The sequence below is a fragment of the Sinocyclocheilus anshuiensis genome, unplaced genomic scaffold, assembly GCF_001515605.1.
Source record: "Sinocyclocheilus anshuiensis isolate Anshui unplaced genomic scaffold, SAMN03320099.WGS_v1.1 scaffold91, whole genome shotgun sequence".
NCBI classification, from domain to species: domain Eukaryota; kingdom Metazoa; phylum Chordata; class Actinopteri; order Cypriniformes; family Cyprinidae; genus Sinocyclocheilus; species Sinocyclocheilus anshuiensis.
Genome location: NW_015552636.1, coordinates 609,997 through 625,632, shown reverse-complemented (window position 1 = coordinate 625,632; position 15,636 = coordinate 609,997). Strand labels below are relative to the sequence as shown.

At 37.6% G+C, this 15,636-nt stretch overlaps 1 protein-coding gene across 1 annotated transcript in view; it reads right to left on the bottom strand.

The window, feature by feature from the left end:
• LOC107666662 (voltage-dependent T-type calcium channel subunit alpha-1I-like) overlaps positions 1-15,636 on the bottom strand; it is a gene marked incomplete at both ends in the record, with an annotated part of 76,673 nt that overhangs the window by 3,242 nt on the left and 57,795 nt on the right. Inside the window, 10 exons of the mRNA XM_016458082.1 lie at positions 1,032-1,145; positions 2,394-2,540; positions 6,733-7,086; positions 9,045-9,166; positions 9,772-9,850; positions 11,048-11,118; positions 12,246-12,379; positions 12,455-12,564; positions 13,792-13,943; positions 15,052-15,244. Coding sequence (XP_016313568.1) covers positions 1,032-1,145; positions 2,394-2,540; positions 6,733-7,086; positions 9,045-9,166; positions 9,772-9,850; positions 11,048-11,118; positions 12,246-12,379; positions 12,455-12,564; positions 13,792-13,943; positions 15,052-15,244 — 1,476 coding nt within the window. The remainder of the gene's footprint in view (positions 1-1,031; positions 1,146-2,393; positions 2,541-6,732; positions 7,087-9,044; positions 9,167-9,771; positions 9,851-11,047; positions 11,119-12,245; positions 12,380-12,454; positions 12,565-13,791; positions 13,944-15,051; positions 15,245-15,636) is intronic.

Genomic DNA, 15,636 nt, shown 5'->3' with positions numbered 1-15,636 from the left:
ATTTTTTTCTTTCTTTTTTAAAAACAAAATAATGCTTCTATTCAGCAAAGGTTTGTGTTAATTGGATAAAAAGTAATAGTAAAGACTTATATTGCTAGAAAAGATTATTTTGAATAAATGAACTTTTTATCTTTTTGTTCATCAAAGAATCCAGAAAAAAAAAATATATATATTAATTAGCACAACAGTTTCAACAGTTTTTCTGTATTTTTTATCAAATAAATAAAGCCTTGATGAGCATAAGAGACTTCAATAATAAACATTAAAAATCTTACTGATATCAGACTTTTGAATGGAAGTGTACATTCACCAAAAAAGGAAAAAAGTTAAATAAATTAACCCCCCCCCCATTTCTCCAGCACACATAATACATTTAAGAGGCTTTTATTCTTACATAGTAATAAACAATATATAAAAAGAAAATATATTGTATTATATTATATACAATATAAACTGCTTAATCATCTGTTTTCAGTAAGATTTAATCAATACAAGTGTTTGTGTGCCTGCTATTGCGCATTTAACTTGATTAATGCCCAGCAGACGTCTGTTTTAAAGCAGTGGGCGACTAATTCACTCCTTGATTTGCTTAATAAAAGCCTTTGAGATTGTGTTGACAAACATGTTTATAGTGTATTATTTTCCAAAGCATTTAAAATAGATATTACAAGAGTGTAAATTTGCAGGTTTACTACAGAAAAGCTAAAATGTGTTTAAAAGTCCGATTGACCAAATCGATTTTTCTTGGTTTGGCCCCAAAACGTTCAAACATCAAGCTACGCCTACGGTGAGATGACAGATGATTTTCCTAAAGTTAATTATTTCTTTAAAGTGTTCAGTGCAAGTCAAGCATGTTCTCCAGCTTCTCTACACGAGTCTGACAGCAGAAGCATCAGAGACACAGAGCGAGAAGATCCTGCTGAGACAAACCCGAAGGAGCTTTACACATCCACCCGAGAGACCCATGCACTTATCAGTTAATTAAGCATGTCAATAATGATTAATCAGCATGATGATACACACACACACACCTTACGGTCGCTGTGCTCGTCCAGGCTGATGTCATCAGGTAGCGCCGGTGAGGAGGATTTATCTGACAGCTGCTCCGACATCAGAGACGTTTGCTCGACCTCAGCCAGCCGGATCTACAAACACACACCATCACCACAGGAAGCTGTCAACCACTGGAGCATGCAGAGATCTGAGCACTCACTCACATGACCTGCTGCGAACACACACACACACACACACAACACACACACTCTCTCACACACACACACTCTCTCACACACACACACACACACACACATCATTATTCTTGCATAAATCTTGAACATAAATGATAACATATCCTCATGATTAAGACGCTGTTTCTATGTTCATTTCATTTAGAATTAGTCCTGCATGTAATACATTCAGCCATGATGATGTTTCATGCAATCCTCTGCAAACGAGATCATTGATGATCATTTGTCTGTCGGGCTTCATGACGGATTATATTATTATGAACAAAATGATTCTGATTCTGATTCCACTGAATGATTCCGACTCCTGAATGATTTAATTAGTGCAGGTGTTCCCAAATGAGGGGAACTGCAGGGGGTTTGTCAGTTGATATGAGCTAATAAACAATTATATAAGATGTAAAATTAAAATAAATAATTAGGTCTGCATGATAATTGTGATGAAGCCTGCAATTTAATTAAATAACTTTAGAGTCTAATGCAATTCATAATTATCAAATATTCTTTTTTATTTTATAGTACAATTGTACTGTACAACTGTAATACATTTCTGTATTTATTTTTATAATTAGCATTAAAACAAACTACTACTACTGTAATTATACATTTAAGTACGGAGTAATATTAACTACTTACTCTATGGTTAGGGTTTGGCTTAGTGTAACTTGCATGTAATTATGCATAATTTGTTATTATAATAGTAAGTACATGTAACGTGTAACAAGGACACCTTAAAATAACGTGTTGCCCTAATAATAATAATAATAATTATTATTATTATTATCATAATATTAACATCAGAGATTTGTGAACATGCAAATGTGTTTATGTACTTATTTATGTACTTTACTGTATATTTTACTGTACTTTACAACAGCAATATATTTGTCTTTATTTTTTTATAATTTTAAATAAAATATAATACTAATAATTTTATTTACACTTAATTTAATTTTTTTTTTTTTTTTGACAGAAGAGAACTGTAAACATGCAAATGTGTTATTATATTATTGGAAATTTTAACTTAAAATCTCAGGGGGGCTTCAGGAAAATATTTAACGTCTAAGGGGTTCGGCTGATAAAAACTGTTCAGGAATTGTTGCTTCAGGGAGTCGTTCTAAGTTTTTAGGAAGTGTTAGGCATCCTCACCTCTCCTGATTGGCTCCTGCCGACTCGTCTGATTGCTGGAGAGCAGTAATGGTGGAACACCGATCCTGATAGATTATCAATCATCTGCATTTCTCCATCCAGCGAGTCCTTCATCAGCAGAGAGACGCTCTCCAGCCACTGGTTCTCCTGTCACACACAAACATACACATACACATACACACACACACACACACACACACACACACAACTTCTGAGGGATGTGTATTAGATCACTGTACACACTGGATAGTAAAAAGTCTTTTTTTTTCTTATGCATTTTTTCCTTGCACTATTTTTAGAGATGTCTGGATATCTGTACTGGAAAACAAGACAAAAACACACACAGATGAGTGACAGCGGTGGTCAGTGATGTCATCAAGAGTTTTTGTGTAAATGAAACAGCAGCTATCAATAGGAGTGAAGGAATCATAAATCCATGTGTATTTGTTTCTGTGAATTCTTGAGAATTTTTAGCAGCAAGAAAACAGAGTCTTTGTTAAACTGGAGCGACATCTTATTTTCATCCACGCTGGATGTTGTTCATGATCAGACTGTCTAGTGCTGTCAAACGATTAATCGTGATTATTCACGATTAATCGCATCCAAAATAAGTTTTTGTTTAAACAAATAAACAAAATTTAAACAATAAACAAAAAGTTTTTGTTTACATAATATATGTGTGTAGTACTGTGTATATTTATTATGTATATACAAATACACACACATACAATATATATATTGAAAATATTTGCATATATTTACATGTATATATTTATATTTATATAATGTATATTTCTAAATATATAAACCTAACATATTTTTCTTAAATATATACATGCATGTATGTGTATTTATATATGCATAATATATAGACACAGTACACACACATATATTAAGTAAACAATTTTTTTTATTTCGGATGCGATTAATCACGATTAATCGTTTGACAGCACTAATACTGTCTAAAGTCCAGCAGTGTGAACGCTCACCGCGAGCAGCAATAAATCACTGTCAGTGTGAACGAGACATCAGTGTGTGATTCACTGCTCATCACATGTGGACAGATTGTTTTGTGTTTCAGCTGTGACTTCATTTCCTCTGATGACTCACAATGTGTCTCCATTAACACACACACACAGACACACGCACACTCACACACACACACACACACACACACACAGACACAGACACACTCGCGTACACGATCACTGCGGGCCATCAGATGTCAGGGAGGAAATTTACAATCACTCAGTGTAATGACTCATGAGAGATTCATGACCGCTGTGCCGCTTCAAAAACAAAACATTTACAGTCAGATTATAGGGGAATATTATCATCTCTGTGCACGAATACACCTGCTCTAATGACACCAATCTACGCACACTCAAACACACAAGTACAGTGCATAAATCACACTTGACAAATGAAGCCCCGTCACTGCATCAGATATGAAGTAGAAGTTCATCTGCTGCAGTGAATCAGTCTTAAAGTTTGAGATGAGTTCAGGTTTTAGAGTCCGTTCACACCACAAATGATACACGTGTCTTGCTTGACTTGTGCTTCCACCCACCGTTATTGCAATGTTTTACTTGAGATATGCTTTCATTTCTGCCGTTTGGAATGCAGTATGTATATTAGATGCACAAAACTCACATATGGACAGACTTTCACCTGCGCTTTGTGTTCGTTGCCCTGAAGCGCGATCGCGGCTGCGGTTAAACGCACTTGCATCTCTGAATACTTTTATGATACGAAATTGATGTAAACACAGTTAGCTATGTTTTCAGAACAGGACAAAACATCTGATATGTCGAGATGGATCTGTGCATTAGTGTGAATGCAGCTTATTAAAGCTGCCACTGTCTATGTTCTCATCAATAATCAAACAGCAATAATGCTGAGGAAAAAAAAACAACCCATAACTAGGATTGTCTGTAAACTTTCGGATACTTAAAGCACTCTCAGGGTGTGTTCACACTTGTAGTTCGGTTCGTTTGGTTCATTTGGTCCGGACCAAAAAGGAAAATGATACATTTGGTCCTGGTCCGCTTAGTGTTCACATTGGCATTTTTGACAGCGAACCTAAAGACACCGAACCTAAAGGCATAGTGATACGTTCACAACCTGATTGGTCGGCTTGAATGACGTATATAACACCCCAAACAAAAGATGCGTTAGACTTATAGACTTAAACACTTAAAGTGTATGATATCAAAGCATCTATTAACCGATTGGTCAGCTCAGCGCCACTTTAAGTCGAACACACCTAATGCAGTCTGCTGGACTAAGCGCGCTCATTCTTGCGTGTACATATATTTTTATTTTCACCACCTGCAAACTCTCAAGGAGCTCATAAAAGGCACTTTACCTCATCGTTGCTCCACGTTTGCCCTCTGCTCATTTTGTTTTGGTTACACCGCATCGTCAAATCATGTCGCATAGCGTCGCATCTTGTCATTACTTCCTGTTTTTGGTTCGTTTAGAAGTATTTGGTCCGTGTTGTGTTCATATTTCATTCGAACTGCAACAGAGTTCGTTTGGAAGCGGATCGAGACCCATCTCGGTCCGCTTGTTTGGTGCGCACCAGGGTTCGGATGTCAGCGTTTGTAATGACTCATGAGAGATTCATGACCGCTGTGCCGCTTCAAAAACAAAACATTTACAGTCAGATTATAGGGGAATATTATCATCTCTGTGCACGAATACACCTGCTCTAATGACACCAATCTACGCACACTCAAACACACAAGTACAGTGCATAAATCACACTTGACAAATGAAGCCCCGTCACTGCATCAGATATGAAGTAGAAGTTCATCTGCTGCAGTGAATCAGTCTTAAAGTTTGAGATGAGTTCAGGTTTTAGAGTCCGTTCACACCACAAATGATACACGTGTCTTGCTTGACTTGTGCTTCCACCCACCGTTATTGCAATGTTTTACTTGAGATATGCTTTCATTTCTGCCGTTTGGAATGCAGTATGTATATTAGATGCACAAAACTCACATATGGACAGACTTTCACCTGCGCTTTGTGTTCGTTGCCCTGAAGCGCGATCGCGGCTGCGGTTAAACGCACTTGCATCTCTGAATACTTTTATGATACGAAATTGATGTAAACACAGTTAGCTATGTTTTCAGAACAGGACAAAACATCTGATATGTCGAGATGGATCTGTGCATTAGTGTGAATGCAGCTTATTAAAGCTGCCACTGTCTATGTTCTCATCAATAATCAAACAGCAATAATGCTGAGGAAAAAAAAACAACCCATAACTAGGATTGTCTGTAAACTTTCGGATACTTAAAGCACTCTCAGGGTGTGTTCACACTTGTAGTTCGGTTCGTTTGGTTCATTTGGTCCGGACCAAAAAGGAAAATGATACATTTGGTCCTGGTCCGCTTAGCGTTCACATTGGCATTTTTGACAGCGAACCTAAAGACACCGAACCTAAAGGCATAGTGATACGTTCACAACCTGATTGGTCGGCTTGAATGACGTATATAACACCCCAAACAAAAGATGCGTTAGACTTATAGACTTAAACACTTAAAGTGTATGATATCAAAGCATCTATTAACCGATTGGTCAGCTCAGCGCCACTTTAAGTCGAACACACCTAATGCAGTCTGCTGGACTAAGCGCGCTCATTCTTGCGTGTACATATATTTTTATTTTCACCACCTGCAAACTCTCAAGGAGCTCATAAAAGGCACTTTACCTCATCGTTGCTCCACGTTTGCCCTCTGCTCATTTTGTTTTGGTTACACCGCATCGTCAAATCATGTCGCATAGCGTCGCATCTTGTCATTACTTCCTGTTTTTGGTTCGTTTAGAAGTATTTGGTCCGTGTTGTGTTCATATTTCATTCGAACTGCAACAGAGTTCGTTTGGAAGCGGATCGAGACCCATCTCGGTCCGCTTGTTTGGTGCGCACCAGGGTTCGGATGTCAGCGTTCACACTTACTCAAACGAACCGCACTAACAGAGCAATCGCACCAGGGTTCGTTTTAATTGAACCAAACATGACAAGTGTGAACACACCCTCAGATACTGAAAGTACTTGCAATTGTCTTTTTCACCCTTTATTACTTTATATTTGCTTGTATGTTTTGAAGCTATATTTAGTTGGTTAAATTCTTAACAATTTTTCTGATTAATTATTAATTTGTAATTATTTTAAAAAGTAGCCTGCTTATATAATTTAATAAAAATGCACAAAATAATTGTGATACAATCATGATGCATCGTGATATCAAATAGTTGACATGATAATCGTAATCTAATCGAATCGTGAAACCAGTGACGATTCACAGCCCTATTCAGGATCGACACGCACCTGTGCCGATGAGTAGAGTCTCCTCTGGTTCTGTGTGAATCCGCTCTGGCTGGTGTTAGTGTTGGTGTGAATCGATGGCCTCTCGCCCGCATCGGCCCCGGTCGAGCGCTCCGGATGCCCCAGACAGCACAGGCCACCCTGCGCCAGCTCCATCTCGATCTCCGCGTCCATCTCCGCGTCCTCTTGCGCCTCTTTATTGGAGTCGTCCAGGTGCTTCATCAGCACGGCCACCACCACGTTAATCAGGACGAACTGAGCCGTCAGAACGAAGCTGACGAAGTACATGGGCGAGATGATCTGCAGGCTGGAGTTACACGAGTAGCTGTCGCCCGGCGGACACTCGCGCAGCGTGTCCTGTGAGCAAAGACACACTAATAACTAACGATTGTCCAGTTCTGATCATTTCATCCTCACCAGTGCAAAACGACTAAAAGGGAAACCACGAAATCAGCTCAATATCTCTCAAGCATCACAGCTGTTGGTCGCACTGCATAGTGTCCCATCTGGCGCTGTTTCACATATTGTCAGTCTTTGCTTCAGGCGAGACACTACAGTTTTTCCAGATCTTACGGCATCCTCCCGGAGCTGCTTCCAAGTACAACTGTTGGCGCAAGCTAGATTAAAGTGATTATTACATTTTGAATATGGATATTTTTCTTACAAAAATGCATCGATTCGCTACAGGAGGCCTTTGTTCACCCCCCGGAGCCATGTGAGACACTTTTTATTATGGACGCATGTGCTTTATTTCACTTCTTTTGGACTGATGCACTGCAACCTCCGCTGACTGCCATTAAACAGCTTGAAAGATCAAAGACCATTTTTAATATAACTCCGACTGGATTCGTCTGAAAGAAGAAAGTCATATACACCTAGGATTGCCTTGAGGGTGAGTAATTCATGGGCTAATTTTCATTTTTGGGTAAACTAACCTTTAAGTGTTTGTTTTACTACACTGTATTTATTTTCATCAGTAGATTTCAGGGGTTTTTTATCCATACTGGAAGGCTGTGAGTTTTTTCTCCACTTCAGCAGCAGTTAATCGAACCAAACTTTATTTTTATTCCTTTGAACTTTGAAGTTTTATTCCTATCTATTAAACTTTATTATGATTCCTATCCATATTTTGAAAGGTTTTACCTGGTTTGTTCATGCATCATTCACCTGATATATATTTAACATTGTATTCCTAAAAACAAGGTGAAAATGTATTTGTTTTCTGTCTGTTGACAGTATTTTCTGATTTATGGAGCGATAAAAAGAGAAATCTCAAATGTAAAGTATTACGATCAGTGGTGGCTCATAGATATTAAAATAGAGGAGGCACACTAAACTGCAGCGATCCCTACTCTGACGTGTTTTTTTTTTCAACTGCTCAATAAAAGCCTTCTTTTGGTCACGTTTATGTACGAAAATGACATGTTTACTACAAGACAAATGCATCCTCCTGTCCTTTAAAGCAGCAAAGGTGTCTATGACTCGTAGAACACACCTGTCTTCTTCAGTTCATCAATTAAGGCTTATTCGTCATCAATTAAGGTCAGCCACTATAAAACAGCACATTCGGCCGTCTAATGAAGATGGTTTTATGTCCTGCTTAGGCATGGGCCTTCCTTCATTTTTTATTTTTAGCTGCTGCTCAAAAGGGAGCTTTGAAAATGTGTTGGTGATTAAATATTCAATATCTCTTCATGGTGACTGGTTGATAAACCAAGGGAAGTTAGCCTCCTTCTTGGATTTTTATCCATTATTTCTATATTTAAACCAATTAGAAATAGAGCCGCTCTGCTGACTAAGTCAAATACTCAATGGTGATTGGTTCATTTTTAATCAATGGAGGCCAAAGTCTCCAGCTATGGATTGTGCTTCACTCCTGTCTTTCTCCAGACATCCATGTGGAAGAGCAGCAGTAAAACACATGGGATTCCAACTTCAGTAATATGTTATGGTTTGCAACGGTGAAATTACAAGGAATACACATTCTGAACTTTTGAGAAGGCTGTGCCTCCCCTGAGGAGCTGCCACTGATTATGATATCTATTAAGTTAAATTTTTACACTATTCACCTGTGATGTCTTGTCTTAATTCAGCATAATGCAGCAAAATTATTAATCAATGCAATCTTTACAACTGTTTATCAAGCAGCACAACATCAATTACTCACCTATTAGTGAAAAGCAAATAAAGAACTATTGTTGGAGGAAGAAGAAAAACTGCACTCCGTTTACAGTGACTGAATGCAGCTGATTTACTGTCTGTAGTTTGGGGTTTGTGTTCATGTAAAGGCTCAATGACAGCAGCATGAGCTCTACCTTCATGATGCCGTTCCAGTTATCTCCTGTAGACACCTGGAAGAGAGTGAGGAACGCCATGCCGAAGTTTTCAAACGTGGCGTGACGACTCATGCCTTCACACGGGTATTCAACATTACACACTGAAACACAGACACACAGAGAGACATGAAATGTGACAGAAATAACAGCAAGATTTAAAAATATTCAAGAATCTCATGAAGTAATCACATTTTATTTTAGTTGCTTCATATGTATTCATAATGCTCACCAAGGCTGCAATTATTTGTTTAAAAACAAATACATTTTATTGCAATTTAATATAGCAGTTTTCTATGTGAATATCTGTTAAACTGTAATTTATTTCTGTGATGCGCAGCTGTATTTTCAGCATCATTACTCCAGTCTTCAGTGTCACATGATCTTCAGAAATCATTCTAATATGCTGATTTGCTGATCAAGAAACATTTCTGATTATTATCAATGTTGAAAACAGTTGTGTTGATGAATATTTTGTGGAAACTGTGATACATTTTATTTTTCAGGATTCACAGATCAATAGAAAGTTCAAAAGAACAGCTTTTATTTGAAATAGTAATCTTTTGTCACATTATAAATGTATTTAATGTCACTTTTTCCATTTAATGCATCCTTGATAAATAAAAGTATCTTTTTTTTTTATTAAAATGATGCATATGCAAACAGATCATTAGGTGCTTTAGGAATGAAAAGGATTGTTTTCTCTCACCCAGTTCTCCAAACAACTCGACACCGAGCGCAGCATAGATGAAGAACAGCAGAACAAAGAGCAAACCCAGATTCCCCACCTGAACAAAACACACACACACAGACAGACAGACAGACAGACAGACAGACAGACAGACACACACACACACACACACACATACATGCACACACACACACACACACAGACACACACACATGCACACACACAGACACACACACACACACACATCAACCCTACCCCTAAACCTACCCCTTACAGGAAACTTTGTGCTATTTCAGATTTTCAATAAACTTAATTCTGTATGATTTATAAGCTTTTGTACCCGTGGGGACCACAATTTAGGTCCCCACCGTGACACGAGTCCCCATGAGTCTGTGTGTAGTCAGGTTTAAGTCCCCACCAAGACACACACACACACACAGACACACACACACACACACATACACATACACACACACACACATGCACACATCAGCAGTGTTTGTGTATCCGTCGTGAGGTGCCGAGCTCATCTCCAACACTAAAGCAGCCTTCAATACTCAGAATGAGGTTTGTGCTGGTCATGCGCTCACAGCTGCTTTATTGCTTATATTCAAGGTTAATTCACTTCCATTAGACGTGCCGGAAGCCCATCTGAGCCCGGCGAGAGCTCGAGAAAACAAACGCTTATTCGCATTATTCCTCACATACACTTTACTCAAACGCACACAGTGGTTTTATATAGATATAGATACTAAATCGCATGAATTAAGTTACTATTGACACATTTACAGGACTGAAGTGTGATCATCGGCGCAGTTAATCATGTGAAAGGAGGTTTGTAGATCGACGCCATCTGTTTAATGTGTTTGTGTCAGGCGCTCACAGCCGTGTTGAACACTCAATGACTCTTGAAATGACGTGTTGAGAGCATGTCTAACACTTCATTCACACGCCAGACGCTTCTCTGCAACTTTAGAACTGAATGTTATTGTGTAGATGCTGAAATCAGATCTGTCTGCTGAGACAGTCATCTTTGATATGCATATTTCTAAGGCTCTAAGTGATAAACATGATCAAAACTTTGCTGTTAAACCCGTTTCACACTCAATTTACTGCATGTCTTCTGTCGTCTGATTGATAGTTTAGAGTGTTTTATCCAGTCAAAGCTCTTTTAGTGTAATTGTAGAAACGTCCCGCTTCAGCTGGAGCTTCACGAGTCTTTCTGCTCTCAAATCTTGGCTGATTTTTATCAAGTAAACGTCAGAATAACTGCAGTCATATTTCCAGTGTGTACCTGTGGTAACGCCTGCACCACGGTATCGAGCAGCGCTCTCATTCCTGTGGCCATCTTCAACAACTTCAGAACTGTGAAATTGAGACAAAAACACACTGAATGTCACGGGAGAGACAGAAACACCTCAGAGAAGTTCAGTCGGATTCTCTCTAAATGAAGATCACACAGAATCTGAATTCCGGCTTCACTACTGCTCACACACTTCTGTTGCTCTGTGTTGTGCTTTCAAAATGATTTCTCGTTTCATCTCAATAGTGACTAAAATGCTCAAATGCTCCAAAACAGACTCCAGCGCTGGAATACATCAGTCAGATCACAGTGCATTACCTCACCAACGCCATTTAGTTTATGCCCTTCAAACAGACTTTTTATTCATTTAATTCATTTCTACAATCAAAAAATATTGGTGTAAGAGACATTTCTAGTAAATTTAGTAACACTTTGCTTAAAGCCTTTATACATGATATATTCAAAAATATTTAAATGCATTAATTACACCCTGTAATGCACTGAATGATTTCATGAGTAATTGTAACCACAATTATAATACATTTTACAATGTATCTATTTATTGTTACATATATGCATTGAATATAATGCATTAAAACACAACAAAATATCAATATCAGGTGTAACAAGGAATATGCAATTATAATGCATTTTAGCTTTGGATACAATTATTTATGAAAGATGCAATGCATTACAACATACATTTAAAAAAATGTACCTTTATAATACATTATACATAAAAGCTTAAAGTGTAACCATAAATTTAACAAATAATTACAAAGAAATGTGAAGTAAATGGGATTTTTTTAAGCACGAATTAAATAGTATTTTCTTGTAAAATATAATCCAACAATTTTTATTTTATTTAATATGAAAAAAACTTTTTCTACAGTGTAAATTTTAATATATTATATTTTTTAGAATTACTGATATTGTTATTTTTTCAAAATATTTTAATTGGTAGTCCTTTTCTGTCCATCAGGTGGTCTCACATTATAAATTATTAAAAGTGCATGGATCCACGTGAAACACTAACTAAACACTACTAACCTCCTCAGTCAATTACTGTCGTTCTAGGTCCAAATTGCATTTAATAGACAGAAGCTCCTAAGGTTTTCCATCTTATTGCATAAGTGATTTTAAAATGTATTTTTCACGTTTTTATCTCTGTATAAACGAGCGTGCTGACCGCGGGCGATGCGCAGGACCCTCATGATGCGGATGATGGTGGGATTGATCGGGAGCGAAGCGCTTATTTCAATCTCCTCCAGAGTGATTCCCATCACAGACAGCAGCACGATGGCCAGATCCAGCTGATTCCATCTGAGGAGACAGAAAGCTGATCACAGCGGAGATCCTCTGGAAGCGCGGCTGTGTGTCGTTTCAGATGCTGCTCACCTGTCTTTCAAGAAGCGTCTGAAGCCGAACGCGACGAGCTTCAGCATGGTCTCCACCACAAACGTGGAGCTGAAGAAGTAGTTGCAGTATTTCAGCGCCGTCTCCAACGACTGAGAGAAACCAGAGAGAAGAAACTCAACGCTCATTAACAGATGTTCTGTTCACTCTGATTACAGATGATGCTCAACACACGAACACCAGCAGGATTAATGTTGTAACTTAAATAAAACATTTTTAAAAAATATTTCAGCTAGTTGCCAAGGCAACATTTCTCATGAATACATTAATTTAAATTAATGTAAAACTGAAATTAGTTATATAAACATTTAAAAAAAAACTATTAAAAATGATAACAACACAATGAAATTACAAAAATTTCTAAATTGAAATGAAAACATAAAATATACAAATAAAAACTGATTCTAAACTGATACTAAAATAACTAAACCCATAAAAATAAAAACATTAAAATAAAAAAATAAAAAATAATGAAATTAAAAATGTCATAAAATTAAAATTGAATAAAATAAAAATTATTTGGACATGTTTAAAAATAAATAAATAAAAAACAACAAAATTATTAAATCTTTAACTAAAATAAAAAATGTATGTATATATATATATATATATATATCTGTTTAGGTAATTATACACACAAACAAATATGTTTGTGTATAGATAGATAGATAGATAGATAGATCAAATACCTATACCTAGATATTATTTACCTATCTTCTTACTGTTTAAAACTATAGCTTATAGCTTGCTGAAGGTTGTTGGGCATGATATTTATTGTGGCAATCAGAACAACATGAAGGCAAGTAAATGACAGAATTTTCATTTATTTGGTGAACTGTCCCTTTAAGTCTATTTTCTTCATTTCACCTACACCAGTGTCACGCCATATTTTAGCACTCTAGGACTGAAATGTCTTTTTTGAGAATGCTTGGAAAGCAGAGTAAAGTTTCTAGGGCAGAAGGTTCTTTAAAAGGAGGCCATGGGTGTTTTTTCTCCTTCTCAATTTTCTGTCCTGTATTGAAATAGTGCTGCTCTGGTATGGGCCATTGAGGGCGAGGACAGACTCTCCCAGGTGGGAGAAAAGCGATGTGTCCCAGAACATATGAAATACAGAAATATGAAGGCTTGTAGAATTTGCTCTTAATGATACTTGCTGTGAAATTATATATATATATAAAGATAAAAACTAATTCAAAATATGAATAAAATCTATAATAGTATCTCCAATGACACTAAAATAACATTGGATCCCGACCAATCAATCAAAGCGAGTGTGCAAGCAGCTGATTGGCTGCGGGTCATGTGACAGTGCTGCTCACCTGTGGTTGGTTGTAGTGCTCCAGGCTCATGGTGACCACATTGATGCAGATGATGAGGGTGATGAAGAGGTCCAGATAATGACTGGTGCAGAACGAGTGAATCATCCGCCGAACGCGACCGTACGAGGAGTAATACGGCAGCCGCTGGGCCTCTGAACACAACCACAGCGCTTATTACTATCATCATCATCACCTGCACTGCTGATGCTTTGACAGGAACACACGCTGATCTTTCACTGACAGAGTGATGGATGGATGTAAATGAGGGCTGCCCTGAGATGATGGAAGGATGGAAAAGGAAACAATGGGGTCAGTGCTGATGAATGTGGCCCAGGATCTCAGGAGAAGAAGAACGAGGAGGAACACGAGAGATAAACGAGAGAGAGCAGCAGACGACACGGGAAGATGAAGAATAATAACAGAAGAGAGCGAAAGAGATGAAGACAAATGAAGAAGAAGAGAAGCAAACGATGGAGAATAGATGAGAAACTAATGAGACGCTCAAACTCGCGGTCTTTCCAGTGCATTATATGTACACTGTAAAAAATGACCGTGAATTTAACGGTAAAAGACTGTAAAAATGCTACAGTAAAAACCTGTTAAATGGTTAACGGTAAATTCCCCTACTATATACGGTGAAAAACTGCATTGGACATTACATGTATTGGACATAAATTTTACGGTAGTATACCGTTTTTGGAAGTGGAAAAACACCGTATAATTTACAGTGAATAACCGTAAATTAACATTCCCAGAATTCGCTGCGTTACATTTCAGATTTGATGTTTTTTTGTTGTTGAAATAACTGTTTCTTCTTAGTTTTTTCTTATCACTTTTGTATATTAGGGTTGTGTGTTACACCTAATGTTGTTAAATGAATGTTTATTGCATTATTTCAGTTTCATGTCCATGATGGTGTTTAGCGTTTGTGTGAATCACGCTGTGCACCTTCTATATATGTTATTATTTAAAAGCTGCTTGTGATGGGCTTTGGTTCATCATGTGACTTTCTCATCACCTACTGCATTTGGTGGTTATCAGTGTATTACAAAGGTGCAAAACAGATTTCAGTACTTCAATAGGTTGGTATATTAACATTATATCAGTTAATGAAATTACGGTATTTAACTGTAAATTTAAGTTAAAACCGTAAAACCTAAAACGTTGCTACCGTATTTTTACGGTAAAATTCCGGCAACCGCACCTGCCGTTTTTTACCGTAAATTTTACGGATTTTTTTTTTACAGTGTAGGGTCTTACTGCGCCTCCTCTTCTCCATGCGCTTCAGCCGCTTCTCCTCCCTCCGCCGCGCCTCCTCCACCTCCTGATGCTGCCGGCACTTGTGGAAGTTCTCCACCACCACACCAACAAACATGTTCAAGACGAAGAAACTGACGATCAGCAGGAAGGAGATGAAGTACAGCAGCATCCAGGGGTTGTTATTGATGACGGGCTGAACACAGACACACAGTTAAAACACTCAACGCTGATAAACACTGCTCAACACAGCCTAAATATTAAATATAAAGAAGAAGAGTTTGTTTTTTTATAAGAATTTATTAGCTTTATTCATCAAGGACACATTGAACCGATCAAGACATTTATAATGTAACAAAAGCTTTCTATTTCAATAGAAATGAATTATAATAATATCTCAGTTTTACTGTATTTTTGCTCAAATAAATGCAGCCTTGGTGCGTAGAAGAGACTTATTTCACAAACATTAGGATTCTTTTAAATGTGTAAACACGCGTGCGTGTGTGTGTGTGTGTGTGTGTGTGTATGAGTGTGTGCGTGCATGCGAGTGTGTGTGTGTGTGTGTGTGAGAGAGAGTGTGTGTGAGTG